At 42.3% G+C, this 27,409-nt stretch overlaps 5 protein-coding genes across 7 annotated transcripts in view; 2 read left to right on the top strand and 3 right to left on the bottom strand.

Annotated features, from left to right (window-relative positions):
* Nucleotides 1-821: 821 nt before the first annotated feature.
* Nucleotides 822-3,345, bottom strand: tdp2b (tyrosyl-DNA phosphodiesterase 2b). The gene is made up of 7 exons (XM_084378995.1): nucleotides 3,079-3,345; nucleotides 2,709-2,836; nucleotides 2,449-2,598; nucleotides 2,197-2,288; nucleotides 1,816-1,934; nucleotides 1,547-1,717; nucleotides 822-1,389 (listed from the first exon to the last, which is right to left on the bottom strand). The coding sequence occupies exons 1-7, from the start codon at nucleotides 3,223-3,225 to the stop codon at nucleotides 1,108-1,110; spliced, it is 1,089 nt and encodes a 362-aa protein (XP_084235121.1). The 5' UTR covers nucleotides 3,226-3,345; the 3' UTR covers nucleotides 822-1,107.
* Nucleotides 3,346-3,554: 209 nt separating this feature from the next.
* On the top strand, nucleotides 3,555-5,075 carry acot13 (acyl-CoA thioesterase 13). The gene is made up of 3 exons (XM_084379017.1): nucleotides 3,555-3,716; nucleotides 3,823-4,007; nucleotides 4,748-5,075. Exons 1-3 carry the CDS (start codon nucleotides 3,633-3,635, stop codon nucleotides 4,905-4,907), a joined length of 429 nt encoding a protein of 142 aa, XP_084235143.1. The 5' UTR covers nucleotides 3,555-3,632; the 3' UTR covers nucleotides 4,908-5,075.
* A 4-nt stretch (nucleotides 5,076-5,079) lies between these two features.
* cUnh6orf62 (chromosome Un C6orf62 homolog) lies at nucleotides 5,080-9,604 on the bottom strand. The gene is made up of 5 exons (XM_084379016.1): nucleotides 7,961-9,604; nucleotides 7,615-7,791; nucleotides 7,398-7,523; nucleotides 6,538-6,672; nucleotides 5,080-6,429 (listed from the first exon to the last, which is right to left on the bottom strand). Exons 1-5 carry the CDS (start codon nucleotides 8,087-8,089, stop codon nucleotides 6,304-6,306), a joined length of 693 nt encoding a protein of 230 aa, XP_084235142.1. The 5' UTR covers nucleotides 8,090-9,604; the 3' UTR covers nucleotides 5,080-6,303.
* Nucleotides 9,605-9,676: 72 nt separating this feature from the next.
* Nucleotides 9,677-13,188, top strand: gmnn (geminin DNA replication inhibitor). Its single transcript, XM_084379015.1, has 7 exons — nucleotides 9,677-9,763; nucleotides 10,152-10,221; nucleotides 11,073-11,174; nucleotides 11,328-11,481; nucleotides 11,573-11,655; nucleotides 12,061-12,171; nucleotides 12,439-13,188. The coding sequence occupies exons 2-7, from the start codon at nucleotides 10,165-10,167 to the stop codon at nucleotides 12,643-12,645; spliced, it is 714 nt and encodes a 237-aa protein (XP_084235141.1). The 5' UTR covers nucleotides 9,677-9,763; nucleotides 10,152-10,164; the 3' UTR covers nucleotides 12,646-13,188.
* A 1,464-nt stretch (nucleotides 13,189-14,652) lies between these two features.
* ripor2 (RHO family interacting cell polarization regulator 2) overlaps nucleotides 14,653-27,409 on the bottom strand; it is a 68,204-nt gene continuing 55,447 nt past the window's right edge. For all 3 annotated transcript variants that reach the window (XM_084379383.1, XM_084379384.1, XM_084379385.1), the window contains exons 7-22: nucleotides 25,857-26,006; nucleotides 25,413-25,476; nucleotides 25,123-25,166; nucleotides 24,717-24,842; nucleotides 24,300-24,448; nucleotides 23,282-23,411; nucleotides 21,560-22,309; nucleotides 20,851-21,032; nucleotides 20,501-20,663; nucleotides 20,271-20,403; nucleotides 19,867-20,028; nucleotides 19,363-19,518; nucleotides 18,680-18,882; nucleotides 18,485-18,568; nucleotides 17,956-18,046; nucleotides 14,653-17,293 (exon numbers count right to left, since the gene is read on the bottom strand). In XM_084379383.1, coding sequence (XP_084235509.1) covers nucleotides 17,193-17,293; nucleotides 17,956-18,046; nucleotides 18,485-18,568; nucleotides 18,680-18,882; nucleotides 19,363-19,518; nucleotides 19,867-20,028; nucleotides 20,271-20,403; nucleotides 20,501-20,663; nucleotides 20,851-21,032; nucleotides 21,560-22,309; nucleotides 23,282-23,411; nucleotides 24,300-24,448; nucleotides 24,717-24,842; nucleotides 25,123-25,166; nucleotides 25,413-25,476; nucleotides 25,857-26,006 — 2,688 coding nt within the window. In that variant the 3' untranslated portion in view covers nucleotides 14,653-17,192. The remainder of the gene's footprint in view (nucleotides 17,294-17,955; nucleotides 18,047-18,484; nucleotides 18,569-18,679; nucleotides 18,883-19,362; nucleotides 19,519-19,866; nucleotides 20,029-20,270; nucleotides 20,404-20,500; nucleotides 20,664-20,850; nucleotides 21,033-21,559; nucleotides 22,310-23,281; nucleotides 23,412-24,299; nucleotides 24,449-24,716; nucleotides 24,843-25,122; nucleotides 25,167-25,412; nucleotides 25,477-25,856; nucleotides 26,007-27,409) is intronic.

Below are 27,409 nucleotides of genomic sequence, written 5' to 3'. Positions count from 1 at the left end.
GAACTTGATTACATTATATATGTGCTATAAATCTAGTCAAACATTATTATTCATGTGATATGTAAGTTCTCTCACAACCATCAAAACAAACTACTACTACTTAATACAATTAGTTTGAAACGTCCCTTTAAAGCTATTATTTGGTCATAGTTCTGTGATGAAAAATTTGCAAAAGTTTACATCTGTTCAGAAATGTAAAGTCCCAGATATTCATATGACCTTTAATGTAAGATTGTCCATCATATCCACACTATCAAAACACTGTGTATGGAAAAAAAACATTTAATCACATGGATATTTGTGCTCATATTCAACTGTTGATGTGATGTGCATTTGATTTTATATTCACATTTGTGCACAACTGTGAGGAACAGATAACAAATCGTTGGTTCATAGTTTATGGACAAATAGCTTAAATTACAAGTGGATTCACCACTCAGACTCAAACTGATCAAATTTAATTTCTAAAAATGTTAATAGTGAACCCTGGATCATCAGATCAGAAAATGTCAATGCAATTCAACTCTGCAGTGTCCTCTAGTGGCCAGCAGCCAGAACTACATAAATATACAGGGCTGCCCATACAAGTTTCTGACTATGACAGTAGACTTTAGTTCACAACAGCTATAAAAAGTTGAGAGAAAAATCTCATAACTTTCCTGGATCAAGGATACATTTTGAATCCAACATAGACAAGAAGACTTTAAAGTTTTCAACAACAACAAAATCCCTTGTGGTGAGATTGTTCTGTCAACTTCTGCTTCAAAGATAAAGAATCAACTTTACGCCTCAACTGTAAAATTAATCTCAAAACACAACAGTCTTGTGTATTTGAACATTTATTGGTACTTTCTACGTTTCTTTAGCAATTTTAGGCACAGGGGGAAAAACTTGAGCAGAGACATTACAAGATAAAACTTATCAAATCAACATTTACAGGTAACAGACCCTAGATGAGGTCAGAACATCTTCTTTCACAGAGAAAGTGTCACTGTGGTCTGAACCCAGCACTGACGTGGTTCATGCTGGGACTGTAAAACCCATAAGACAAACTGAGAGCACTAAACAAAGATGCAACTGGCATGTTTCAGCTTGTTTTAAACATTTCTACCCAGCAGAGAAGCTACAGTAGATTCCCCAGTGATCACTTGTGTAGCGTCCACAGTCCAGCTTGTCCAGTCCCACCAGGGCCATGTGATCTGGGGCCAGGTGTTGGACGCCATCCTTGGTAGCGGGGCGGAAGTAGACCCGGTCGAAGCGGCAGCGACTGATGTAAGGAACAGTCTTGTTGGTGTTGGCTTTGGTGTCCCACGTGTAGCGGCAGTGCTCCTGCCTTCCCAGTCGCTCCCACACATCACACACAGTGGAGGGCAGACCCACCTTGGCCACCTGAGATGGAGCCCAGAGAAATAATTACTAAAGATGGACACTAGGGAAATAAATTAAGCGTTAACATGTTTGTACCATATTGTTGCAGATGTTATTTGGACTTTTGAGTCATTACACAATATATTTTTTTTAAGCTGCACATAGACAAACGACTCACCTCAGTGTCCCTCAGGTTCGTGTCCCCTCCAAACAGGACGGTGACATCATCCGGGGCCTCTCTCATCCTCTGCATCACCACTCGCAGCTGTTTCATGCGCTCCTCTGCGTGGCCTTTACAGCTCTCCATGTGGGACGTCATCAGACAAAACTTCTGGCCTTTGAAATCCACCTGATTTCAAAGAGGAAAAATCCAACCTTGTATCAACTACGGTGAGCTGAATGTTAGCACATGACAATGAGAATTTCGACAACTACGTGCGCACAAACCTGAGCTACGAGGAGATTCCTCATCATTTGAGTGGTGGGGTAAGGTACTATCTCGCTCTCCCGGAATTTGACTCGCGACTTCTTCAGCATCATTCCAGTGAAGTAATTCTCTTCACCACCTGGACGGGACAAGTTAAGAGGAGGGATATAACTGTTGAGCTCAGCCTAAGTTGATCCCATATTCTGTATCCTTCTGTATCCTTACATTTAAGACGCTGGAACCAACAAATGTTTGACAATTTTGCTTAAAAATGACAATTTTTAACCCAATTATCAAAATGTTTGCATGTGTCCCAGTAAGTCATGACAGTGTCTCCAAAGTGAGCCTCCAAATGTGACATGTCACAAAGTATTAAGAAAAAAATGCCTATTGAACCGTACCTTCAATGATTAGGTAGCTCACGGCCCGTTTCTTTAAATACTGGACGTAAGGTGGGATGAGCTCTTGTAGGAACACCACGTCGGGAGTGTATCTACATGAAGAGAGGATTAGATTTTTTAAAATTATTCTTCTCCAATGTCCAATATGTGACATTTGCATCCTTGAGCTACACTGTATCTCCTCGATCAACAGAGTTTTTAGAAGATTGGATTGCCTGCTAACAAATGAAACAGAGTAACAGAGGAGCTTACAGGACTAAGAAGGAGCACAGTCCTCTGGCGCGTTCTGCGAGGTTGTCTGTATCGAGTCCATCCACGTTCCAGGAGATCAGTGACAGCTTTTTGTCATCTTCTTCTGAGGGTTTCCTCGTGGAGGCTGGGCTGTCTTCAGTCAAATCTATACTGGAGATATTTTAGAGACCATTAATTAAGTTGTTAACTGTTGGTAAAAGAGTCATGGTTAAATCTCATCACACACAGTAATGCTGAGAGGGAGAAGACAGCAGACTTACCAGGCTCCTCCTGGAGGCTTTTCCTCAACCTTCTGCCTCTTTGGTTTGGGGCTGGTCTCTCTTTCTGGGGAGTTTCCTACTTCAAATGCTCTCTCCAAGTCAGCCTCAAAGAATGAGTTCAGGGCCCTCTAAAATACAAATGGTGGGTAAGGAAATTTAGGCCCAACGGTCTGAAGATTCACATGCAATCTATAACAGATTTGTAGCAATTATTAGCACATTTTTAGTATCCGAGGCTGACCTATTAAGAGAGATAAGATGCAGGAGTGTTAGCCACCAGCTGTAGCCTTCTGTATCTGGCTTCAGCAGTATCCTAGCTAGGTAATGTCACATCTGTGAAGCCTCGGGTGGTGTACTGTAGCTACTGTACCTCCATCTCCCATTCATTTTCAGCCAGGTAGCATTGAGCCACAGCGCTGTCAGTCCCCGCTATAGCTGCAAACTCATCGCAGAGACGACCTCTGTTTTCTTCCACATTAGACACTGACGGCTTGTCTGAGTCCGATGTAGAAGCCATATTTTCTTGCCAAGAGTTTTACTTACAAAACTACACGAGAGAAGTTGGCGTTAAGTTGGATGCGAATATGTTTTCATGTTGCCTCTTCTCTACAAGTTATCTCATGTGTACCACTGAAAGGCTTCCGGGTAAACTTGCTAGTTACAAATAAATATCAATCCCAGCGCGGCGAACTGTGCTATGTGTGATTATAAGTGAACAACTATAAGCTATGTTATTTATTAATTAATATCACCACATATTGTTAGATGCTTTGTGTATTTTCCTTCCGAGATAAAATTCTGACCTAAATGCAGTTAAGCTAGCAGTTTAGCATTTGGTTTCGCCCGGACAATTTATCGAACGGAACAGCTTCCGGTAAGAAGTAAACAGAAGTTTGACATTGGTCACTTTTCTTGTCGTAAAATATGGCGTCGTTGTCTTTAAATACGATAAAACAAATAATGAGAGCAATGGTCGACAATCGAGGTTTCGACAGAGTCCTGCAAAAGGTAAATGTACACATTACGCGACATTAAAACGCGACAGTTTCCCGAGCTTTGCAGCCGGTTCGTCCGCATCGTCGCACTGTCTCAGATAGCTGTGTGTTTTCCTCAGGTGGAGGTCTTGGCTGCCACTCCAGGTAAGGTGGTGTGTGAGATGCGGGTAGAAGAGGAGCACACCAACCGTGGAGGGACGCTACACGGCGGGTTGACAGCCACCCTGGTCGATGTTATCTCCACCATGGCTATCATGAACAGTGAGAGGGGAGCACCAGGAGTCAGTGTGGATATGAACATAACGTGAGTCTACACAAAGCTAAGAGTTATGACCCACCTGATCTCCAAAAAACATTGGCATCACCTGTAGATTAACGTGTGAATTTTAATAGACATTTAAGCTCTCAAATGGACAAATATATCTAAGGATTGCATTGGTTGTGGGGTTTATAACTTCTTATGTAATGTAATGAATGAACCTTCATAGATGGCAGAAACATGGACCAGAGACTTCCCACTTTAAAGAGTAGTGCTCATTTCTTGATTTGTTAAATGACTCTTGCTGTTTGACAAGGTGTTGACTGGCTAGGATTATAGAAATACTGCTGTTATCAAACAGATAATCTCTAAAAATGTTTTTAGATGTTTTAAAAGCTATCTTTAAGTTAACCCTATTGTCATATTTTATGTAAATTTTAGTATTTAAAATAAATTACACAATTTTATCCAATTACTTTATCAGCATATAAAACACCATAATATGTACATTTTAAATTGTTGAATCTAAGGTCAGGTCTTCTTTGTAAAAACCCCTAAAAGTTAGGGGGAAAAAAATAGGGGACATGATCTCAGTGTCCTCAACTGTACCCGACAATGTGTGTGGCGTCAGCTTGCTCTGAACTAAAATGAATTTTACCTCCACACTTCTGAGTTCTATCATTCCCACTCAAAGTGACCTTGAGCCTCAGTGTGTTAACCAGGTGAGATTGAAGATTAACTTCATAAACTACAAATGACTGGGAACAAACGTCAATGTCTTACAGATACATGACCGCTGCAAAGATGGGAGAGGACGTAATCATCACCGCTCAGGTTCTGAAGCAGGGGCGGACGCTCGCGTTTGCCACTGTGGACCTCACCAACAAAGCCACGGGGAAGATCATAGCACAAGGAAGACACACTAAACACCTCGGCAGCAGCTAACTGTCTCCACTGTGTGCCTTTTTGTAAATCACATACCATGTAACTATACTGTTAGAACAAATGAAGATGTAAACTAACCTCTGCCTGTAAATAATGTAGTTAACAGTGTTACATATTCGTCATCAGTGGTACTGTTTCATGCACATGCAATAAAACAAATGGACAACAGATATGCTTTCAGAATTTGCACTGTATTGGGATATGCTCAGCAGTATTGATTTGAGAATCAACAGAAAAAACCCAGAAGTTACACGCCTTATACCCTTTCAACTGAACACACTGAATCAACAAGGAGCAAAATTAAATGTACTTCATAGTCTTTAACAAAAAAAGCCAGCAAAACCCAATTTTAATTTGATGAGCATGGCAGCAAATTATCTTCATTTTAGTAGGTCAAATTAAACAAAAAATCATCGGTTAGCTGTCAGCAACTTTTGTTAGGTGTGTTAAACATTAAGTACGTCACCATTTCAGTTTCTAGCCAACCCACACCCCAATTATAACAGAACATAAAACATCAGATTTCAGTAGCTTAAATTAATGGTGCATGAATGGCTTGAACTGTGACGATGACCTTCAACGTCTAACCAACATGTCTCCACTTTGTGTACAACGCCTTTCAAGTCACTCAAGATTTTAGCAAAGGCCTGCCTAGCATGTTTCAGAGGAAAAGCAAATGACACCAAAACATTTTTTTTAAAAGTCCAGCAAAAAAACTAAGGCGGTTTATAAGAAGCAATACCTACACCATATGATTTGACAAATATTGTTCATCTTGTTTTCTTTGCTTACACAGGTGTTTTAACGCCTATTCACACCTGACCCTTGGTCAAAAGATTGTGTAAAGTTGTTCTAGAAACCCCTTTGACATTACAAACAAGCTTTAACAATCCTTTCTTATGACAACAAGGATATAAAAACACGTCCATCTGAGAACCACCGTGAAGACCTGTGTATTGTTTGTTCCTGTTTTGATGCAACATAAAGAGTTCCTTCAATGACCGGTGCTGTTGACAGTGCGGCTCCAAGAGAACAACCAACCACTCAAAATCAATGTTCGTGCAGGTTCAAATAAACAAAACTGGATGAGTGAGTAAGAGGGAATGGAGAAGGAGTGAAATAAAAAAAAATGGGGGAACCAATCCAAAAATGGCAGAGAGAAGAAGAGGAACATTGGGAGCGTGAGGGGGGAAAAAAACAAGGATGGGAACTGAATCAGCTTCAGGTCAGGGAGGGGAGAACGAGTAGGTAACAACAAAAAAGGAAAGATCCAAGCACAAGTTCAAATCTTTTAAAAGGAAACTGGTGAAGATGAGTACATCAATTTGCTTCTGAAGGCTTAGGCAGGAGGGAGGGGAAGGGCTTTTCCCTATGTGGCTGAGTGGAGCAGGAAGCCCTAATCAGGCATGTATGGGCGGAGGTGATCCTCGATGTCTCCCACACCCCAGCAGGTCAGCTGGTCCTGGGGCAAGTAAAGGCAGAGGCTGCACAACTTGAAAACTGTGGCCTTGGTTTTAGGAGTCTGCAAGAGAAGTGGACAGAGAACATTTGTGGTGACGCATGTTCGTGTGAAACTGCCTGAGGTTTCGGTTTATTGAATCATGAACATGATTTCAGTGGATGGACTCACCTGTAAGTGCTGTCTATCCATGAAGAGAAATACAGACTGACTTGGGTTGTTCATGACCATCCCAGCCTTGTCTTTACGACCCAACGCATGTAAGCACTGCTTCTCATAGTCTCCATGATGAAATTCAAACTTGGCCTGTAAATCAGACGTTAGACTTGTGAGCCAAGAAGTACATTTTGTCTCATATATACAATATACCGATAATGGGATTTATATTATCGGCAATCAGCCAATAATGAAATTATTGCTGTTAAATAGAGCCGATAATACGTAGCCAAATTGCTTTCATTGACTTAACAAGCGCAGCATCTACGATTACAGTAGGTCATTGTATGCAACTTTAAAGTTGGTTTGCAATCTGCCAATGACACAGAAGAACAAGCGCAGCATGGTGTTGTTGTGAGGTCAAACTGCACCTGGGTAGAGCTGCACAGTGTAGAGTGTTTGATTGCAATTTGCTATACATGCTCCTCAAAGGTTCGGAGGGAAGGGAAAAGCGTTTTAACAAAACAAATCTTATTAAAGCTGCAGAATATTAAATCATCCTTCTTTGCTTACTACATCTTAACCTTTCTTACCCACAGGTGTGCATAACCTACAGGTTAGAAACTTATTTATTACAATGCAAAAATGTGCAATTATCTTTCCAGTATCTTAAGTACTGACTATCTGTTTTTCTGAAAAATACATATCACACATCCCTAACTGTTTTCACTGTTCCACAACCAATTGGTTAATCTAGTAAAAGTTATATTAATTGATAATGAAAAAAGTTGTTGCAACCCTGATCAGGATTAAAAGCTTCAACAGGCTTCAAACATTTACAGCCTGTGTAATCTGATGAGCTGCCAAGTTCTGACCTGAACAGGCCTGAAGGGTTCATCATCGGCCCCCTTCCATCTGGAGAACAGCAGACAGACAATCTTCTCAATATCGTTGCGTGGCCAAAGGATGAAGTCCATCTCCTGTGTGCAGCCTATCACATCCTACAGCAACATGAAAGGAAAAAAAACGTCAAACACATCGGTACATAGACTTCTTCAAGCTACCAGCTCCTCAGATGGTGCACCAACTTACCCTTCGCATTGACTGGTATCGGGGGGCGTGTAGTTGCACAACATCTTTTTGCAGGAGTTCTATCGAACTCTCGAGAGAGTAGCTCGAGTCCCGCACACCTCTTAGGATGTTTTCTTCATAATTGTTGGTCATCACTGGCACGACTTCAGCTACTTCAAAAAGTGCAGACTTCTTCTTCTGTAATGACAAAAAAAAAGATACAAAGACACATATTTAAGCCATTGGTTTGTCTTGGTCGTATATGTGTGTAATGGGCAAAAGCTTAAGAAAACTGGTACGTATTCCAAGAAATTATGTTTTAAGATTGTGTTTGGAATGATTGTGTTCTTCAATTTTACTGACAAACCTTTTCTTTGAAAACGAAGGCTATATAAATCTTGAAGTCAAACTGATCAGCCAAAGATTCCCTTTTCTTCCGAAGTTGAGCTCGAAGTCGATTTCTTGTCTGATTTCTTCGTGAAGTTGGGTCCCCCATGGTTAGATTTTGATGGTAGTGTCTTCCTCTCTCTTGTGCAGAATATTTTGGCTACACTCTCTACTTTTGTATTTATACGCTGGATAAAGGATGGAGCTAGCTACCCTTTGCAGAAACAACGCATCAAACAACTCTAGGCTAGATCTGTGAATTACCCACTAACTACCAACTGAAAAGCTCAACAAATCAGAAACAAAACTAAGTCATTTTTATTTTTGTAAGAGGGCAGTGTTGAGGAGGGGAATGATTAACAAGCTAAGACTACATCTCCTTATTACTTGTTCAGAAATCCATGTTTTAAGACATGACTTTTAAGCCAAATCAGCTTCTTTTTTTTTTTTATCTCAACCTGCCATCGACAAGAGATTACAACAGAGATTCAAATGAAAGAGCAACTCAAATTTGACTAACTTTTCTTCCGTGTTACTGAAATTAACAGAAACGGCTGCTACTGTAATAACCCATACCGGATATATATATTTTTTGCTAGAGAAATTGAGGAGTACAGATACTAGCAAGCAGACAAATATTCTATTGTTTGGGTCATTTCAAAGTCCCTCATCCATGGCTGTCGTTGTGTGTTTGTTTCTCTGTAGAGACTGCGTTATGTGCGTGTTACAGACGGATAGGGGATACAGACAAACATGGCAGGTAAATACAGATGCCAAGAGATATTGGCACCGGGTAACATCGAAGACTACTGCGAAAGTACCTTGACATTTCCTTGACTGTTACTGCCACTCATTTGGCCCAGGGCCTGCGGTGCTGCCACTGCCGATAGTCATGATGTGGGCGTATTTTTAGCACACTAGCTAAGGTGAGCTAGCAAGCTAATCTAGGCATTCACTTCCAACACTAACTAGTAGTGACCCAACGATAAAGCTACATCTTATCTTCTGACTGATTGGCTTAATCGAGGCCTATGTGTGGTCGGCTAGCTAGCGTACAGTCATCTTTCCACGCGTTTACATTTTCTCGTCTGGTTCAATGTGACTGCCAGTGCTGTGAGAGTCAGGAGACCTGCAGGGTTGACCGACTAGCTGGTTTTGCTTGTGCTCAGCATTTTAGCTCGCTATAATTTTGCTTCAGTCGTGTCTTGTCAACAACTACATCGACAGAAATCAGCCAGGGAAACGATAGCCAACCAACGACAAACGCTGAATGGCGGAATAAACGTTAGCTGAACAAAATCTCCCCTTCCCACGTCTGAAGTTTCGAGGTGTTCGCTGCGCTTGTTTTCTTTCTCTTCTTTTCTTCAGTCGTCACAACCTCCGACTCGCCCTGCCGCATGCCATGTCAAGATAAATCGACAATCCAGCTGAAATCCTCCGTTCTTTCAGTCGACATGTGGCGTGTTCTGTCTCCCGGCGGGCCCATATTTAACGGCGTGTCGTCCAACGTTGTTCCGTTTGGTTTCTTTGTGTGTTTTTCGGGCAGCTAATAATGGCACAGACGAGCTCGTCGGTCCACAGCCTCCCCAAAATGGCTGCACAGTCAACTACAAAGATGTGACGTGTGTTGACATGTGACCGCGCGAGGAAAAAAAACAACAGCACGAGAGAGAGAGAAAAGTGACGTCGTTACCACGTGACCGAGGGGGCGTATTTAAGCTCCTGGCGCGCGAGATCTTCAGTTAGGAGAATAGGCAGTGAACAACGAGGTGTGGCGGCAAAGGTAGGTCGATTTAATGCTTATCTTCTGTATTTAAGTCTTAATTTAACTGTCTTTACGTCTGCTACTCATTAATACACGCTGACGACCGCTGTATTTGTGCTAGCTTTAGCCTTGGTCGCTTTTAATTAGCTTGTTTTTAGCGTTAGCATACTCACTCGGCCTGTTGTACCGCAGCTTTTCCCACAGATGTGGCGACATTTAACCCTTTAACTTGTCTTCTAACAAGCTAACGACGTCGTATGTTCATTAATACACGTTTCACAGTCATACTTAGTTATATCTGGTAAATTAAACGTAAAGATTAATTTTGGCGAGTTATCTCCAACGTGTCGTCGCCTTCCGTTCCCCTTAATGTGTGCTGACGCAGTGTTAATTATTTCCCCATCAGGTCTTAAAAGAAAATGAGTTTCATTGGAAAGTCAAAACGCGGCCAGCAGACGTCTAATGAGAATATAAAGGTGAGTCGTGAATTTGTATTTATCAAATGGATTGTAATCCAAAAGTCGAGGTTTTAGTGCTGAGTTTCAGGCAGTAATAACACAAGATATTATCACGGCATCTTACCTCTCTGTGTGTGGGTGGTATCCTCACACAGGCCATTTTCTCATGCAATCAACCACTGATTAGCTATCACTGGTATCTATAGGAGTGCAAATGTATGAGATGGTTTAAATGTATTTTGATTGAATGATACTTGAAGTGGTGATTAAATAAGATGTGATTGCTGAGACTCATTCAAAGGGTAAGGTCATAACAGCAAAATGCCGCTGCAGCGTCCTGAAGTAGATGGGAACTTTTATTTTTTATAAACACAAAACACAGTACAGCCATGAATAATTTTAGTAACTTCAGGCATTGTTTTCTCCCACAACTCAAACTGCAAAAGATCACCTTTTTATATTGGCATGAAACACACTGGCAGTGTTGAGCTTTGGCCAAACATTAACAAATGGAGTTTGTTTGCTGCTGTGTAATGAGCCTTGAGGAGAAACTTTCCCACAGCTGTTTAAAAGACCTGAGGCTCTGCCCCCGTTCCCACACCTGTGGGCCTGGTGCACATGGCAGCAGTGTTAAGCCACTTCACTTGTGCCCTCTTCCATGGTGACAGTGTAACTAAAGTAAAGCGTGCAAAGTGATGCTAAGCCGTGATGAATAGAGGCTTTGAAAATGAGAACACGGGTCATGAAGTTTCTCATGTGACTCAGTCTTGTTTCTCAAAAGAAGGGGCTTAGGATATAGCATGTTTACCCTTCTGATCTGAAATTTGGGATCTACTCTCCTATAGATAACACAGGTTTTTGTCTTCCAGAGTTTTTTCGCACCGTCTCAAAAGGCAATGGGACTCCCCAGACAAACCCTGCGGGTCCTTCAAGACTCAGCCGTCAACACAGATTTGGGAAGGTCCGCTCAGGTAAGCAGTGGCTTGTTACTGGGAGTCATTTCTACTTGGGTGTCTGTTTGCATTTGATCAAAACTTTGAACTGTCCAATTTACAGAAAAAGTCTGAAGACTTTGTTTTCAAACATAAAACGGCCTCTAAATAAGATTTCTTTTTTTTTTTTAGACGGGTAAAGTCATTCCCAAACGGAAACAGTGGGACGCTGAACAAACTAGAGGCCCAAAGAGGGTGAAGGTAGAGGTCAAATCAACACAAACAGAAGAAACCCAATGTTTGATAGATGGCATGTCCACTGAAGCTTATGAACTTATGGTTAAAGGTAGGGATTCATAATGGATGCTCCATACTACAAATTGTGCAATCTACCTCATTGTTTTGTGTTTAACTTGAGTTTAATTGTTGCTGCTTAGAAACCCCTCCTTCAACGTACTGGAAAGAGGTAGCAGAGGAGCGTCGGAAGGCCTTGTACAATGTTCTACAGGAGAACGAGAAGGTGAGTTAATCACTAAGAGATGGCTAATGTTTAGCCATCAACTGAGCTGTTCCCACGCTCCCACTGACTGAGTCAACCTCAGTTGGCTCCAGCCCAGCTGGCATTGAATTTGGATGCAACTCTACACCTTAATACACTAAATGGGTTTATTTGTCCTTTTTTAAAAAAAAAAAAAAACGATTCTGCAAAGGGGGAGGGGGGGGCGCAACTGTCTTGACAACCTATCTTAACCGATATTAAAGTTCATAATGTCGTCTTCTGAAGTTTATTTTTTAGATTTTAGTCAATGATTAGTGCTCATTGTTTGAAGTTGTGTTCTAAAGAGGATTTATTGTGCAATGGTTCTGCTTTTGTCTTCAAGCCTTGTTTGATGCTCAAGGTGTTCGTTTTTTTTCTCCCAACCAGTTACACAAAGACATTGAGGCCAAAGATGAACGGATAACAAAGCTTAAGTGTGAAAATGAAGAGCTACAGGATCTGGCACAACATGTACAGTACATGGCTGACATGATTGAGGTAGGCACACTTGTATTATGGGTCTATTTCCCAATGTCTGTGTGGCATTTTAACAAGCTTGTTATGTATATTGTTAAAGCCTGGCTGTATGTTTCCATGCATGCTTCTTAATTGCTTAATTTTGTACTCCAGATTGTATAAATGTCACTTTCAGATCCCTGAGCATCATTACAAGGGCCAGTGTAACTAAGTACACAAACATGTAGACTACTCATGAAAGTCTCTTGGTACTAGTGTGTAAACTTGATGTGATTCATTGTATTATAGAGACTGACTGGTAAGAGCCCAGACAATCTGGAGGAACTGAGGGAGATGGCACTCGACGTGGATGATTATGAGGAGGAGGAGGATGAGCACAATGACAGTGAAGTGGCAGATCAGAGTGAGGAAGACTCGGATTACAGTCAGAGTGATGCAGAGGAAGAAGAGGCATCAGACCACGAACAAGCTGGACCCTCAGAAGAGCAAGATTGACTGACACAACCTGTGTATGTCATGGGACTTTGACCTGCTTGTGCCTGTCAGCAGATTTTAGCTGCAAAGTACTTTGGCAGCAACATGTGACCAACCATTTAACTAAATTGGCCTTCAACGTAATCTACTGCAAACTGCATTTTTGAAGTGCCTGCAATTTTATGTTTTTAGGCCCTGAACAGGCGGGTCTGGTTTTATTCTTTGAATTCTTGTAACTTTTGCCATTTAGAGGCCTTCAGAAATAAGCAAAACAATTTTTCACTTTGTCTCAGTAAAATTGACGATGGCCTTAATTCCAATTAGTTGCTTCAGTTTCAGGGTCCTGGCGTCATACATGCTGGCTTACTGGGACGCTTGAATAGACAGAGCTGTCGTTAATGATAACAAGGTCATGAGGAGTACTGAGACGATGACTAATCTCAAATGTGTGGTGAATAAGCCTATTGTGACCAAAGTGTTTTGGTTTACGCTGTAAAAATTGTACAATGTTATGGCACACTTGTGTACATAAAGCACATGTAAAATAAACACTTTTTTAGATAAGTCTTGTTTTCATGTTTTGAAGTAAATGTTTGGGCCAATGACTTTGAATAGTTGTGCTTCTCAGTCGGTTTTGTTTTAAAAAAATTGTTCGAGGGCCAAAGGTCAAATTACACAACATATCAATTTGTATTCAATTTTATAATTGGGAGCACATATTGGGAGCACATAAGACAATCTCTTAAATCTAAGTTCAACTTCAGCCTTACACGACAATCAAGTGGCATGTTCATACTATAATGACAAAAGGCTGATACTTACTGTCAAGGTTTTGTTAAAGCAACATAACTTTCTGGACACGGATGCATGTTTGGTCTCACCCCCAGGTCATCAAATACTGACTTTGGGTTGGTGATGAACCCGAGCCACCAACCAAAAGTGGCTGTATTTCGCAACCTGGGGATGAGACTCAATGAAGTGTTTGTCCAGAAAGTATACTATAAAAACAGCCAAGGTTCAACCCTAACCCACACACTATTTGCCATATGTCGGACGCAAATTATAACATATCTTCCAATATACAATATATATTTCTAGAGTGCAGTTGGAAGTGAAAAGCCTTTTGCATGTCATGTAATACTATGTCCATTTAAACCTCCTCAGTCTAATGCTGAAACGTTTGTTTAATCTGTCCAGCTGAAAAAAAACATACCTTGTTTCTTGAGAGGTTGCTTCCCAACTGATAGCTGAATAAAGATATTGTTAAAGCACTTGTATAATACAGTATTGTTTTAGCACTACAGTTTGTAGTAGTTTCAGATATCCCAATAACATTACATCTACTATGTTATTCCCACTGCTATAGCATCTACACCTTCAATCCATTAAATTGCAGGTGTAATATAAATTATCCTTAAATGTTTTTTGCATATCTGTAAAATCCAACAAAGGACCTTGCATTTATCATGTGACAATCTGATGAGGGGTGAAGCTGACCCACAAAGAAAAGGCAAAAACGACAAACATTGTTCTTGACAGACATTTTTGTTTAAACAGAAAACTCAAAATGTTGTTGGTTTAATTATGCAAAAATAAACTTTATTGCAACTTTTGATGAGCAGAGGAAATACTGACAATGGAGAAGAGTAGTATGCAACTAAATGGGATCAGTACGGAAGCTTTTGACCACAGAGATGGATAAAGATCAATTTCAGCAAAGTGTACCAAGTTATTCCTAAAACCACTCTCTAAAGAATTAAAGATGTGCACAATTTGACAACTTGTAGTTTGTGGTGATACAGAATCCAACAGCCAAAGAATCAACTTGACTTAACACTGGTCAACTGCAAGTTTGTAAAGAGAACGAAGCCCACTCCAAAAAAGAAATTAACCAAGACGGAGTGAGCAGGTGAATTAGATACTTTACCAAAATACTGTAATGCTATTCAATCATGGAAGAAATAAAAGTTACTTAAAATATAGACCATGTCTTGCAAAATGATGTATAGAAAAAAAAAAAACTTAACGCCATCTTCAGCTTTTAGTAACAACTTCACACATTTTTACAGATTATAATACAAAAGAAAAAATACATTTCATAAAAATATTACCACTTGTTTTTAATCAATATGGCTTCTGGACTGTGCAGCTAGAACCAGATGACAGGATTCATATATTATGGGTTTGTCTTATTTTAAGTTGTGCTTCTAAAGATAAGTCTGAGTCTTCTGGCCAAAATGTAAATGTGTTGAAAATACATTCTCCTTAATGAACTATGAGCTCTTATTAAAAGATCATTTTAAAATTAATTTCTCCTTTGGTTACGGTAAATCTTCTAGGTAATAAAGTAACATTTCTAATATATAACGTCCCATTATGTTTAGGACCTTTTAGGGAAACGAAATCTATAATTCTATTAGACTATTAGCAAATCTTAATGTTCTCCAAAATAATAATTTATCTAATATAATTCATTCAAAATAAACTCCAATTAAAGTTAAGCATGAGATCATTTGCATGGTGAAAACATGGAGGCCTTTTTAAACGATAAACAATATTTCAAACACTAGACCTGCTCCAAAATAGAACATAAATATACAATTAATTTACATAACAATGCCATCTGCACTATTACAGCATAACTCCAAAGAATATTAGATTTACAAGGAGTAAATAATAAATAAGATGCGTGAACAAATGTGAGTTTTGTCGCCGTGCACGAACACAAGACTCAGTAGTACAGTTACAATGAGAAAAGTTGGAATTAGGCGCATACCTCGGGCCAGTTTTTCCCACGTTACAGTTAGGATGCAGGGAAATAAAACAGACCCAAGACGTGCCGGACAGAACGCTTCATTCTGCAGCTTCTCATGAAAAAAAAAAGCTTAATTTCTAATCCTGCAATTAGCTCACATACTGTATGAATGTGCAGTTAGCCCAAACCGAGGCTACGCCTTAACTCAGCCTAAAGGATCCTCCTCTCTGTACAGTTATTAAAGGATAAGTTCACCCCAAAAATGAAAATTCAGTCATAATCTTCTCACCTACATGCTGATGGAAAGTCAGATGAAGTGTCATAGTCCAGTTTTATGTTTTGTAGTTTCTATATCTGCTGTTTCTTATTGGTACAATATGTCAGAATTTTAGATGGAAACATAAAAAACAATTTACTACAATTTTCAACAGAATTCAACGAAATACTAGTTTTGACGGTACAACGTTTATGTACTGTGTTGTGGCGATATCTACTAATGTTAGCATGCTAAGTGGCTAGCCCTGTCCTGGTCGAAAGCTCCTGTGATAATGTTTGTGGACTACAAGCACTACAACTTTCTATCAGCATGAGGGTGAGTAGATAATGACTGCATTTATCATTTTTGGGGGAACTTGTGCTTTAAGAAAGTGTACAATCACGATCCTAAGCCACATTTATTGCCCTCGACTAGCTCCGTACCTGGTAGTAAAAATACATTTACAAAAGAGTGAAACACGCCTGCTCGACCACGTCAAGGCTCAAATGGTCGACGCTGACTTTATTATCAAATGTATTCTCGTGTCAGCGAGGTGCAAAAAGAGTCACGTATGTACAGGAAAATTGCACTTGTTCAACTGCAAGTGTGAGAAATCTCTGGTATAAACTGCAGAGTGAGTGAACCTTGTGCCCTGTGCTGACCATCTTCACCTCCACCCTTCAGTTTTTTCCTCCACTGATAGATAGCTGAGGTAAAAATCTGTCTGAGACTGTAAACTGCTGTTAAACCACAACACATCGTCCTCTTTGAAGCCACTTATTACTGGTCCTCCCTGCCACAAAACACACATCTTTCAACCATACGAGAATCCCTGAAACTCAAAATGGAACGTACTAGAAAACAGAACTTAAAAATATACTTTAAATACAAGCACATATATTACACCGGCTGTGTAAAATATGCCATATTTACAAGCCTTACAACAGTGCAAATCGTCCGAAAGCGCCAGAAAACATTTCTAATGCAAAAAAATCACCAACTAAAACATGTGATAATAAACAGTGATTATACAAAGATCATAGTAAGTATATTGCGTGACACTCTGTAACAATCAAGATGATAATGAATCAGTGAGTTAGTGATACGAGTGTTGTGTGCAGTGGTGGATAGCTTGTTGACAGAGGTTATGTGAAGATGCATCGTTTCCACAGTCTTTGGAGCAGCTCTCGGCGGCAGTCAAATTCTCCAGTTAAACTCGATGTGAATGCCTGGCTCAGAAAGCAGGGAGAGGAAGGGGGGAGTGCGGGGGTGTGTGAGAGTGAGAGTGTGCAGGAGGGGTGTAGGTTGTGTGTCTCTGTGGTTATAAGACGGTTTGTTTGGTGTTAGTTCCTTTCAGGAGGCAGTATCAGTAAAAACAGTGATCCGATGTGGCGGCGTGGAGATCCTTAAGTCTGTGCTCGGAAGCAGATCAATAAAGTGATCAGTCATTAACAGCCCTGTGAGGTGTGCAGTGTGGGGTCGAGCTGAGGGGCGGTGCTGTCCTCGGCGGTCGGGCTGAGGTGTCATGTGTGACGTCTTCGGTGGCACGGCGACGGCTTAGAAGGCAGTGGTGACGGCGTTCCCTCGCCGCGTCCCCAGACGGATAATTTCCCCCGGGACCGTGTCCAGCTGCTCGTATGCCAGCCGCCCCTCCTCACCTGCAACAAACACAAGAGTTTTCTATAAACACTGATGAGGAATGACAAGCTACTTCTCAGATTGTAATGTATTATACTCTACACACTACTTTTATGTACATCTAATTCATATTTTTTATACTTTAGGGTATGGTGTGTGGCAGTTGTGTATAAAATTCAGAAATAGTAGTGATTTGTTAAAAGGAGACATATTATGCTCATCTTCAGGTTCACAATATTGTTTTGGGTTACTACAAGAATAGGTTTGCATGCTTTAATGCTCAAAAAATCACAAATAACTTTTTTCACTCCTGTCTCTTTAAGGCCACACTCCTGAAAACCCAGTCTGCTCTGATTGGTCTGCTCTCACACACCTGAGCCAGCACTGCTAACAACAGCAGAGCAGCTGTGCTAAATCGATTCTTACACGCCAAACTAGCCTTGAGGCATATATTATGCAAATGTGTGACATGGGGACATAGTGTGATGTCACAAAGTTACAGAATTAAAGGCGGGATTACTGGCGAGGCGTTTCAGGAGCAGTGTTTTCTGTGGGAGAAAGGAGCTTCTGTTGGTGCAGACTTATAAAACGCTAAAGGAAAGGAAAAAAACATAAAAGCAAAATAGGTCTCCTTTTAGAAACAAGCTGGGCGACATTTGATTTCCATGAATCTGTTACTCACCAAATGTGAGCAGGGTTTCTATGGCGACGTGGCGAAGCTCTTCATCAGCTGAATCACACAGTGCTATGACCGCCCGGATACTCTCCACTGCCTGCACACACAGAAAAGCTCAGTTTTAAATGATTTTCTCTTTTTTTAATGACACGTATTACATAACTCCTCAGCCATCATTGCACTTAAAATAAACAGATTATTTTTGTACCTGACACGTAGCTCACCTCTCAGATGGCTGCATCATGAAAACAGGACTATTTTTAGACAAAGACTCAAAACCAATGAAAGCAAAAAAATGTATTAAATCCCTTATGCCTCAGCTAGTGTTCAGTACTTCCTGTTGTGACTGGCAGCAAACGTAATTTCAGGCGGGTTTTTTTCAGAATTTTAATGCATTTTTGTGAATTTTCTCTCAATAAAATAGAGGAGATGATGATTACAGTGACCAACAGCTCTTTCAATGTACACATGGCATGTTATAGCTTATAACAGACACTGAAAAATCTGAATCTGTGTCAGCACGGAGGCCACTGACCTGCAGACAGCTGAGAGCTGAACAGGCCGCCCTCTGGCTCTGACCTCCAGCCTCTGACAGCGCCTGGGTGTAGCACTCCACCGCCTGTAGACACACAGAAACATTCAAACATGGCTCGCGGCATCTGTCAAGACTATTTAAAGTATCTAAACACACACACAAACACAAATACTCGGTCTCCTCAGCACTACTCACTCTGGTCCTGAAGTGGCTGCGCGACGCTCCAGACGAGAGGTATTCGGCTGCTGCCTTGTTGACCTGAGGGTCCTCTGCAGTGAGCAGGGAGGCCAGGGCCCTCAGGGTGCTGTTTCTAGGCCACAGGGAGGACACAGGCACATTGTCCATCTCTGCTAGACACTGAGAATAATCCCCACTGCACAGAGCCTCTGCAAACACATCTGAGAGCGACACAAACACAGATACATGTCAAAGATTTAAACATAAAATAGTCTGTGGGGCGTCAAGGGTTTTTTTGTGCTTCTGACACAAGCGTCAAGTTTCCCTCTGATTGTTTGTTTTTAAAAAATCCAGGGACTATCAGTGTTTAACTTCTCTATTAAAAAGGAGTGAAATCTTGTGCAAACAACAGGCCATTGTTCGATCTTGTCTTTTTTTCCCTCCTCCACAATGACTCATCTTCAGCTGTGTTTTCGTGTTCTCTCTGTATTCTGTGGACTTTCTATTCCACAATGCATGTTACGCACATTGCAAGAGGAGCTTATTTACTAAAAGGTGGTCTTTAAAGTCCTTTGAGGGCATGTTACGTTTTGGATGCTTGTGGACAGAAAATCAAAGTTAAAATAGTTTGAAGTGATGAATGCAAAGAAAATAAAAAGATGGTATTTTGGTGAACATCTGTACAAAATCAATCCTCTCACCCTCTCTGGCAATTTGCAGCAGGTGTGTCTCCATGTCTTGAACTTCATGTTGTAAGATGTAGCTGTGGAACTGAAACACAGTCAGGACGTCTTGTGAGAGTGCAGCCGCCACCAGGTCGCTCCTGTCCACCATCTCGCCCACTACGACACCGATCACTGGAGAGAAGAGAAGAAAATCTGTAGTCAGAGAAGGTAGTTTCAAGCCAAACTGAAGATCTGACTATAACATTACAATACTTTCAAACAATCAGTGTTGGAGGTAGTATTCAGATCCTTTACCTGATTAAAAGTAGCAATACCGTACTGTAAAAACACTACTTTTTCAACCACATTATATTCTTGGCACTTACAATGATCTCATCCTCCCTCGGGGACAAATCGAAAAACTGATTTACAAACCAAATGAGTGACTCAGTCGAAACGGTTATAAAAACATGGAAACAAGATGTAATGTTAAGTGTGACCTCGGGCTTGTTTGAAGATAGAAAATAGCGATTATCCAACCTGTGTCGGCGCTGTGTGGGTGTCTCTCCTGCAGCACTGCAGTGTAGCGCTGGTTCATGTGTTTGAACACTCTGTCCAGCGTGGTGTGGAAGAGTCCTGCAGAGCCGCTGCACTCTGACCACAGAGTCATCAGCTGTGGGCGCTCTGCGAGGCCGGGGAGAACTGAAAAACACACACAGGGTCAGGCGCTACAATGCCCTGAAACCAGAGTCCTGTGGGGTCATGGTGGGAATTTTCTATACAATACTTATAAAAAATAACCAATAGGCTTATCTGAAGTCTGTAAAATGTAACATTATTTACTGTATTTGCCACGTGCTTGAGTCAATGACACCAATAATAATGCTACAATCAGACAAGTTTCCTTAGCATTTGTTGTTATGTTGAATATTGTAAGTCTCTACCATCAGCAGCAGATGTAATGGTTCCCAGTCTGTCCACACTGATCTCTGCTAGATCCTCCAACAGCTCAGTCTGTCCGGACAGTTTGAGGAGAATACTGCGACGCTGCCACACACCCACACCACTGGTCAACAACTGCCGTCACAGGAGGAAACAAGCAAAGTTTGACATGAAAAACTGAATTAACGTCGACTGTATCGATTAATCTATTATTATGATGTCATACAATTACCTGTATGAGGTGATTACAGTACTGCAGGTGGATGACGATGGCCACGTCCAGGTTCTCGTTTCCAGTGGTGAGAGGCAGGGGGCTTCCTGCCACGCTGTTGCCCACCCCGGTGTCCTCTGTCAGGGCTTCACTCAGGTGTCCTCTGGCTTCTGGATGCTGGCCCCTGAAAGAGGAAAATACCCAGAGTCACCACCGAGTGGCAGCAGAATTACACAAAACAGTAATCGCCTGCACTTAGAGTAAAGTGTCGAGTATACTTCTTCTACTCTTACTTTGTTTTTTTAGGTGTGATATCTCAACACCTGCATCTGATGTTTCAGCACAGACACTTCTGAACAGCATTCACTCACCCGATCCTCTCTCCGTCTGTATCAAAAATCGGAGACCTCTGTGGGATGCTGAGGACGGGGTTGTCGTCTCCAGTGTCCTCGTCGTCGAAGTCAGAGGTGTTGAGGAAGTCGAAGCTCTCCAGGGCGCTCTCCACTGTCAGACTGAGGCTGGAGGACCGGCTCCTGTGGCCCGGGAGTCGACACTGAGAAGAGGGAGGAGGCAGGGTTAATGACGCGACAGTCTTACTCTTGCGAAAATGATTTCAGCTTCTGTTGCTTCATGTTTTGACTGTATCTAGTAAGCGAATAACTACAGTACTCAATTTACTTTATTGAGATAATAAATGACTTAATGTAGTTGATTATATGTAATTTTAATTCAGATTTTATTTCTTATTTATTTTCTATTTTCTATCTAGGCGTCCTCTTCAAAATAAAAGCCCAGTGTACAGTAGAAGGTCTGTTGACGTCCGTTACAGGATATCGTTGGGTTGTGGACAAAACAACTACTACTACTGGACGTGGTCATTTTTCGGACATTTTATAGACCAAACAACTGATCGATCAATTTAGAAAATAATCAACAGATCATGGAAAATCATTGTTAGTTGCAGCCATAGAACCAAGTAAAAATAAACAAATAAGAAGATAAATATCAAAACATGTGGTTGAAAGTAAGATTCCCCATATCAGCTCTTGAACACATAAATAAAAAAAAGGGTTCAGGCACCTTGAGCAGGTCCTCCAGACGCATCACTTCCTGTTCCAGGTCCTGCAGCTCTCGGCAGCGGTGAGTGAGAGACTCCAGCCTCATCAGCAGGCTGTGGATGGCCTCCTCCAGGCTGCTCTCCAGGAAAGCCCTGCTCCCCTCTCCTGCCCAGCTCAGGCTTCCTCCTCCCTCCGTGGAGCTCCCACTCGGCGGCTCAATTTCTGAAGAGGTCAGCCTCTTCACGAGCTGCCTGGTCAGGCTGCCCGCCTCCTCTGTGTCCAGTTCCACAGGTTTCAGTTCGTCTGTGTGGTCCAAGAAGACGTCCTCGGGAGCCACAGTAGACAGGTGTCCGTCAGAGCAGAGGGACGGGGCGGCTGAGCCACAATGGGAGCCAGAATTTCTCTGGGACTCCGTGCGCTCCCACTCAGAGTCCTCCGCCACCTCGGCTTCATCACTGGCGAGGCTGGCACTGGTGGCCCTACTTCCTCTGCTACACGTCTCCCCCTCATCTTCGTACTCCTCTTCATCTTCCTCAACTAAATGCTCCTCTGGGATGGAGTCCTCCCTTGTTGGGAGGATTTGTATCGCCGATGGGTCCGTTTCTGGAGGAGTGACTGTGATCTCAGGGTTGGATTGGCCCGGGGAGTGGGAGCTCGGGGCGGGGCTGGGGCTTGGCGTGGAACCAGAGGTGTCGGAGAAGGTGAAGGAGAGCCGCTTGCACTCGGCCACACCACAGCCACCGTTCTCGAAGACGTCGTCTGGTAAAGTAGACTGAAGGGACAGACAGGGGAGTCAATGCTTGTAGAAAAGATGTGAAATTAAAACTGAGATATAGCTGGACATCACACAAAAAAGAACAGGAGAAAACTCTCTCAAGAGGAAAAACAGACTTAAACATCCACTCTAACTCAGTTCTTCTGTCTAAAATCTTATGTCCAGATCTGTTCACACAAACAAACAACTTTAAAGCATGTCATGCAAATAAACATGCAAACACATGGCATTACACAGCTCACAGAAAGGGACTGGACAAGTGAGTCCAGACCAGCAGAAGAGTCCATTCCCATCATGTCAATGAGGTAAGGGGCACACAGAAGTCAGGTTAGGAGGGTGGAGGGGCCACAACACACTCACATAGACCTCCAGACTGGATTTGGGCCGTGGCCGCAGTGAGGCCAGGTCACCAAATGAGCGACTGCGCCTTAGCTTCTCTAGCAGGGTGTCTCGGAGCATGTGCAGGAAGGAGAGACGCTGGCGCTCCACGGGATGGGGCCGCCACTTCTTTACACAATGCACACGGGCAAATAGGGACAAGGTGTTGGGTGTTCGAGTGAGGGCGGGGTGAGTGAGATACAGGAGGGATGGATAAATGTGTAAAGTGGGACAGAGTGTGGGTGAGGGGGTTTGATGTGGAAATGCAAAGGAGAGGAGGATAGCGGGGAAATGGGTGAGGGTTAGTTTAGGGGTAGCAGCATCGTCGCTAACATTAGCATGATGCATCAACAGAAAAAAATGTGTGCCATGATAAAATATAGTAGGGTGCAGACTCAGGTTAGGTTGTGCAGGGGTTACGGAGGTGCACAAGACAAGATCTCTTTCACCTCAATTCACCCAGTTATAAGCCTAAAAACACAAGATGATCTTCTAGCCTAGAAGGTGATTTACATGACGTTCTACAACTACAAAAACTACAGTCTCTAAACCCACTAATGGAGCTAAAGCAGGTGTCTGTGTTGGACTCACAAAGAAGGAGGTGTCCTGGAAGGTGGGGGTCTCCGGCGTGCCCTGGCTGTAGACTGACACTCGTCTCTGGAGCGCTGTGGCTTTGCTCACGTTGCCCGACGACAGAGTCAGGTCCTCGACATCGAAGGGGCTGGATGAGGGAAAGAAAAACGTTGTTCTACGTGATTCATCCATTAATACCCACATGGACTGGGTAAGTCATTTCATTCAGGAGGAGAGGAGGATTATTTACTCAACTTCGATAACTTGTAACGACCATGTTTGTCCACCAGATGGCAGAAAACTAAAAGTAATGTAGACTGAATTGAAAGCTACAGTTGGTGTTTAATGGCAACCTCACATACAGCCAGTGATTGCGATCCTGAGACACCCTGGTAGTCTAATAGTTATCGTGCACACATGTAAGGTTCAGGTAAAGTTAAAGGACCAGTGTGTAGAATTTAGTGGCATTTAGTGGTGAGGTTGCAGACTGAACCTTTAAATCATATACTTTGGTTAATTCACTAAACATATTTACCTGTTTACAATTAACTATTTAAATATTATGTCTACAGAGGTATTATTTACACATGTACCTATTCAAATATCATCTTTAAAACAGTAACAATAATCTGCCTCTGTGGTTCCTTCACATTGACCTCAGTCTAAGTCTTTATAGCTCCTGATTGGTTAGTTTAGTCATGTGTGTCAGAATGAGGAAGTGTTGTTGATGTGTGGCTGATAAAGTTTTCTGTCTCCATCTTGCTGCTTCTTCTCATAAAGAGAAGATCCAACCACCACATATTTCCTTTTTTTTGTTAGCAGATCTCTCAGTTGTTTTCTTCCTTTTCTTTGTTTTGTAATTGACTCAGTATCATTGCGAATGCGAGTCGCCCCTCAGTGATCTCACAGATATAAATAAAGATTGAATGATTGAATAAATCCATGGTTTGACTTCGTCCAACATCATATTCCTCTCTCTCCTCATGCGACAACCTAACAACCTAAAGCATAAAGTCATGTTTAAGAGTCGACTTACTACCACGTGACCTCCAGGTTGAGTTTGATGGTCCCCAGGTCGTTAACGTCCACAGCCACCACCTGAGGCATGGCGGTAAACAGCTCCTTGGTCTCACAGATCACGCTGCCCACCAGCATGTGAGTGGCCAGACCCTTCAGCTCCGTCACCTGATCAAAGACGACATTTATTTACTTCTCAGGTCAAGAAAATTATAATTAAGATAATACAGGTTCTTCTGACATGAAGACGTAAGATTTAACCCGGTCATGACCTGTCAGAACGCTCAGACCTGAGCTGTCCTGGATGTTAAGCATGAAAAACAAACTTGCACATAAACTGTGCGTCTGATTTTTACATGATCTTTTCTTCACCCTGCTCAGTGTTCACTCAGTGAAGTACAGCTGGGAAATTAGCTTATCTGGACTTCCACAGTACCTTGATGTTGATGAGATCAGTGATGAGAGGCATGAAGACCATTTCGTCTCCGTCCCAACTCTGTCTGGAGTTCACTTCAATCCTTCCCTTCAACTTCCACCGCTGGCGACCGTACCGCATGAAGATCTAAAGGAAGGAATGGGAAGAAGAAGAAAGGAGTCAGCTGGAAGCCACAGGAAGTACACAACTTTGATATACTTAATAGCAACATTTTTTAGTTATGGATGGAGAGCAAGATGGATAAATCTTCACATCAACAAACTCTGACTTGTAGTTTTTTTCACAGAATAACTGTATTTAATATCTGAGGACAGTTTCCTTACAGATCCTTCGAGATAATGTTAAAACTGTCGGTTGAAAATAAATGTAAACAGCCTGTGTTACATTAAAATACAGAAGAACTCGCCTCGTACTGGTCTCCAGGACAGAGCCGAGCAAATCCTGCCAAACCTGTCAGAGAGAGGAAATTGATTTTTCAGAAAACATTTGGACAGGATACGAGGTAAGAAAGCCAAGCTACTGTTTTTGTTTTTAGATGCCTTGAGCATTTCACTTAGTGAACACAGTACGAAGATTAGCCGTTTTCTCATAACCAAAGCATCCTTTTAAAACAATGAATGAATCAAGATCTGTTATTTCAGAAATGAACATCTGCATATGTGAATGTGTCATTTGGACACATTTTTCTCATCTGACCTTTCATTTTGATATGAAACTCTCCGAGCAGGTTCTCCAGCTCACTCTCGAACGTGCTCATGTTCTGCAGCGGGAGAGAAAGATAAGACTGATCAGGTAAACAGCCTTTTGTCGCGCAGGACGAGAACAACAATAGTAATCAAGTTATCTCTGGAGACTTTGACAAAGCCCGTCAACACTCAGACCAGCCGTCTGCCTCCTCTGCAGCTAAGCCCTGGGGACAGGTGTGTGTGTTGGGAGGGTTTTAAGCTTGTTATGTAAGTGTTTGACTATAGTGTCAGCGTTTACAGATGACAGGATGAAAGCAGTAATCAGTACCTGTGTGTCACCCGATGTTTAATTCATACATTTAAAGGTCATATTAATATATATGTAACATCAAGGCTCATTTATTCTATTCTCTTCTAGCTGTACTTGAAATGACTTCATAGGAGCGTTGAATACCTCAGTGTATTCTTTATAGCGGCGGTTGACCTCTGCGATGCTCTCCTTGGTGCCTTTCGTGGAGGGAGAGGAGGAGAAGGCCTGCTTCATCCGACTGGCACCCTCCCTCAGACGGCTCTGGATGCAGAAGGCCTCGTACAGCTCGTCCACCTGTCAGCAAACACACACAGTCCCTCCATATTTAATAAATGTTCCACGAGGACAAGCGTGCACTCATACACAAACCTTCATCAACGCACGCACACACACAAGAGAGAGAGAGAGAAACTTTTGCACTAATGAAATCACGCGAGTCTTTGAAGTTTGAAACCCTGCGTACGTTACATAAAAACATCCCTGGGCATGAAGCAAACTCCTTAAAAAACTTCCAACTGCCATCTAAATTATTCTGGATGTGTTCACATCTCACTGGGATTCATTCATGAATGCCCGACACAGCTTTAGGCTTATGCTGTATTCAGTAACTTTTATCAACGGCGAGAGCAAAAACAGGCGTTACTGAGAGTAAAACGCTGATGAAACTTATGAAAAGATGGTCTAAATGTCAGGTTAAAGTGAGCCGATACAGCTGGTGTGCATCAGAGTAACCAAAACCTCCAGTGGAAGCGCCTCCAGTGGGACACTCCCAAAGCGGGGGAACAGCAGACGGCGTTTAGAGCTCATTTAGAGATGTCTGCCCGACTTCAGTATGCGGCACCAGCATGATGTAACCGAAATCCTCAGGGAACCAGAGTCCATCAACATCCGGCTGCTTCAACTGGATCGAATCATCAACATTAGATGATGTAATGCAACCAGGACAGCAAGAGTTGAGCCGATCGCTTGAGCTCTACAAAAGTAATTTATTATCTTACAAAACTGAGTTCAAACATGCACTTCTGCTGAGTCACTAACAGTAATCTCTCCACAATCAGATTCTCTGCGTCCTGTCTGTCTAAGTCTCTGGCTTCCTGAGTTCACATGTGATCGGAGCGGCAGCCGGGCAAAAAACAAAACACCTCCGATGAGCCTCATCAAAGGGAAATATTGCAGCCTGGCTGATGAGAGCGCTGAAATATTGATGCCTCGCGCTCTTTATGGCTCTCATTAGGGAGAAGTGGGAGAAAATGGGCCATTCGGGCTCCTTGCGTCCTAACAGCTTCTCTGAGTGTTTGTTTGTGCGTCTTTGAATCTGAGCCGAACACAGTCAGCATGTCTGTGAGACGGGTGTGTGCGAACATGCTTACATGTGTATGTGGTGGGCGGGTACATGTTGGCTTTAACGTAAGAGAGTGAAAGTGGTTTGCTCCAGAGGATGGGTAACGATCCAGACATATCTTGGCACAAAAAACAGCCGCCTCAATCCTCACCGACCAACCAGCCCCCTCAGCACCACCCACCCCCGACTGGGACCCAGCCCCGTCTGTCTGTCTGTCTGTGGTATGTGGTGTATGTGGCGGGGCGCAGCAGCTGAGCTGAGCCAGCTATAAAACAACCTCCAACCACAACTGTTATTCTGAGCACTCTGATTGGTGTGGAGGTGGTTCAGAGCCACCAATCGACTGTTTGTTCAC

This window comes from Pagrus pagrus, assembly GCF_965226575.1.
Source record: "Pagrus pagrus genome assembly, chromosome: 17".
NCBI classification, from domain to species: domain Eukaryota; kingdom Metazoa; phylum Chordata; class Actinopteri; order Spariformes; family Sparidae; genus Pagrus; species Pagrus pagrus.
The sequence above is the reverse complement of the archived record's forward strand: the minus strand, read 5'-3'. Positions and strand labels throughout refer to the sequence as shown.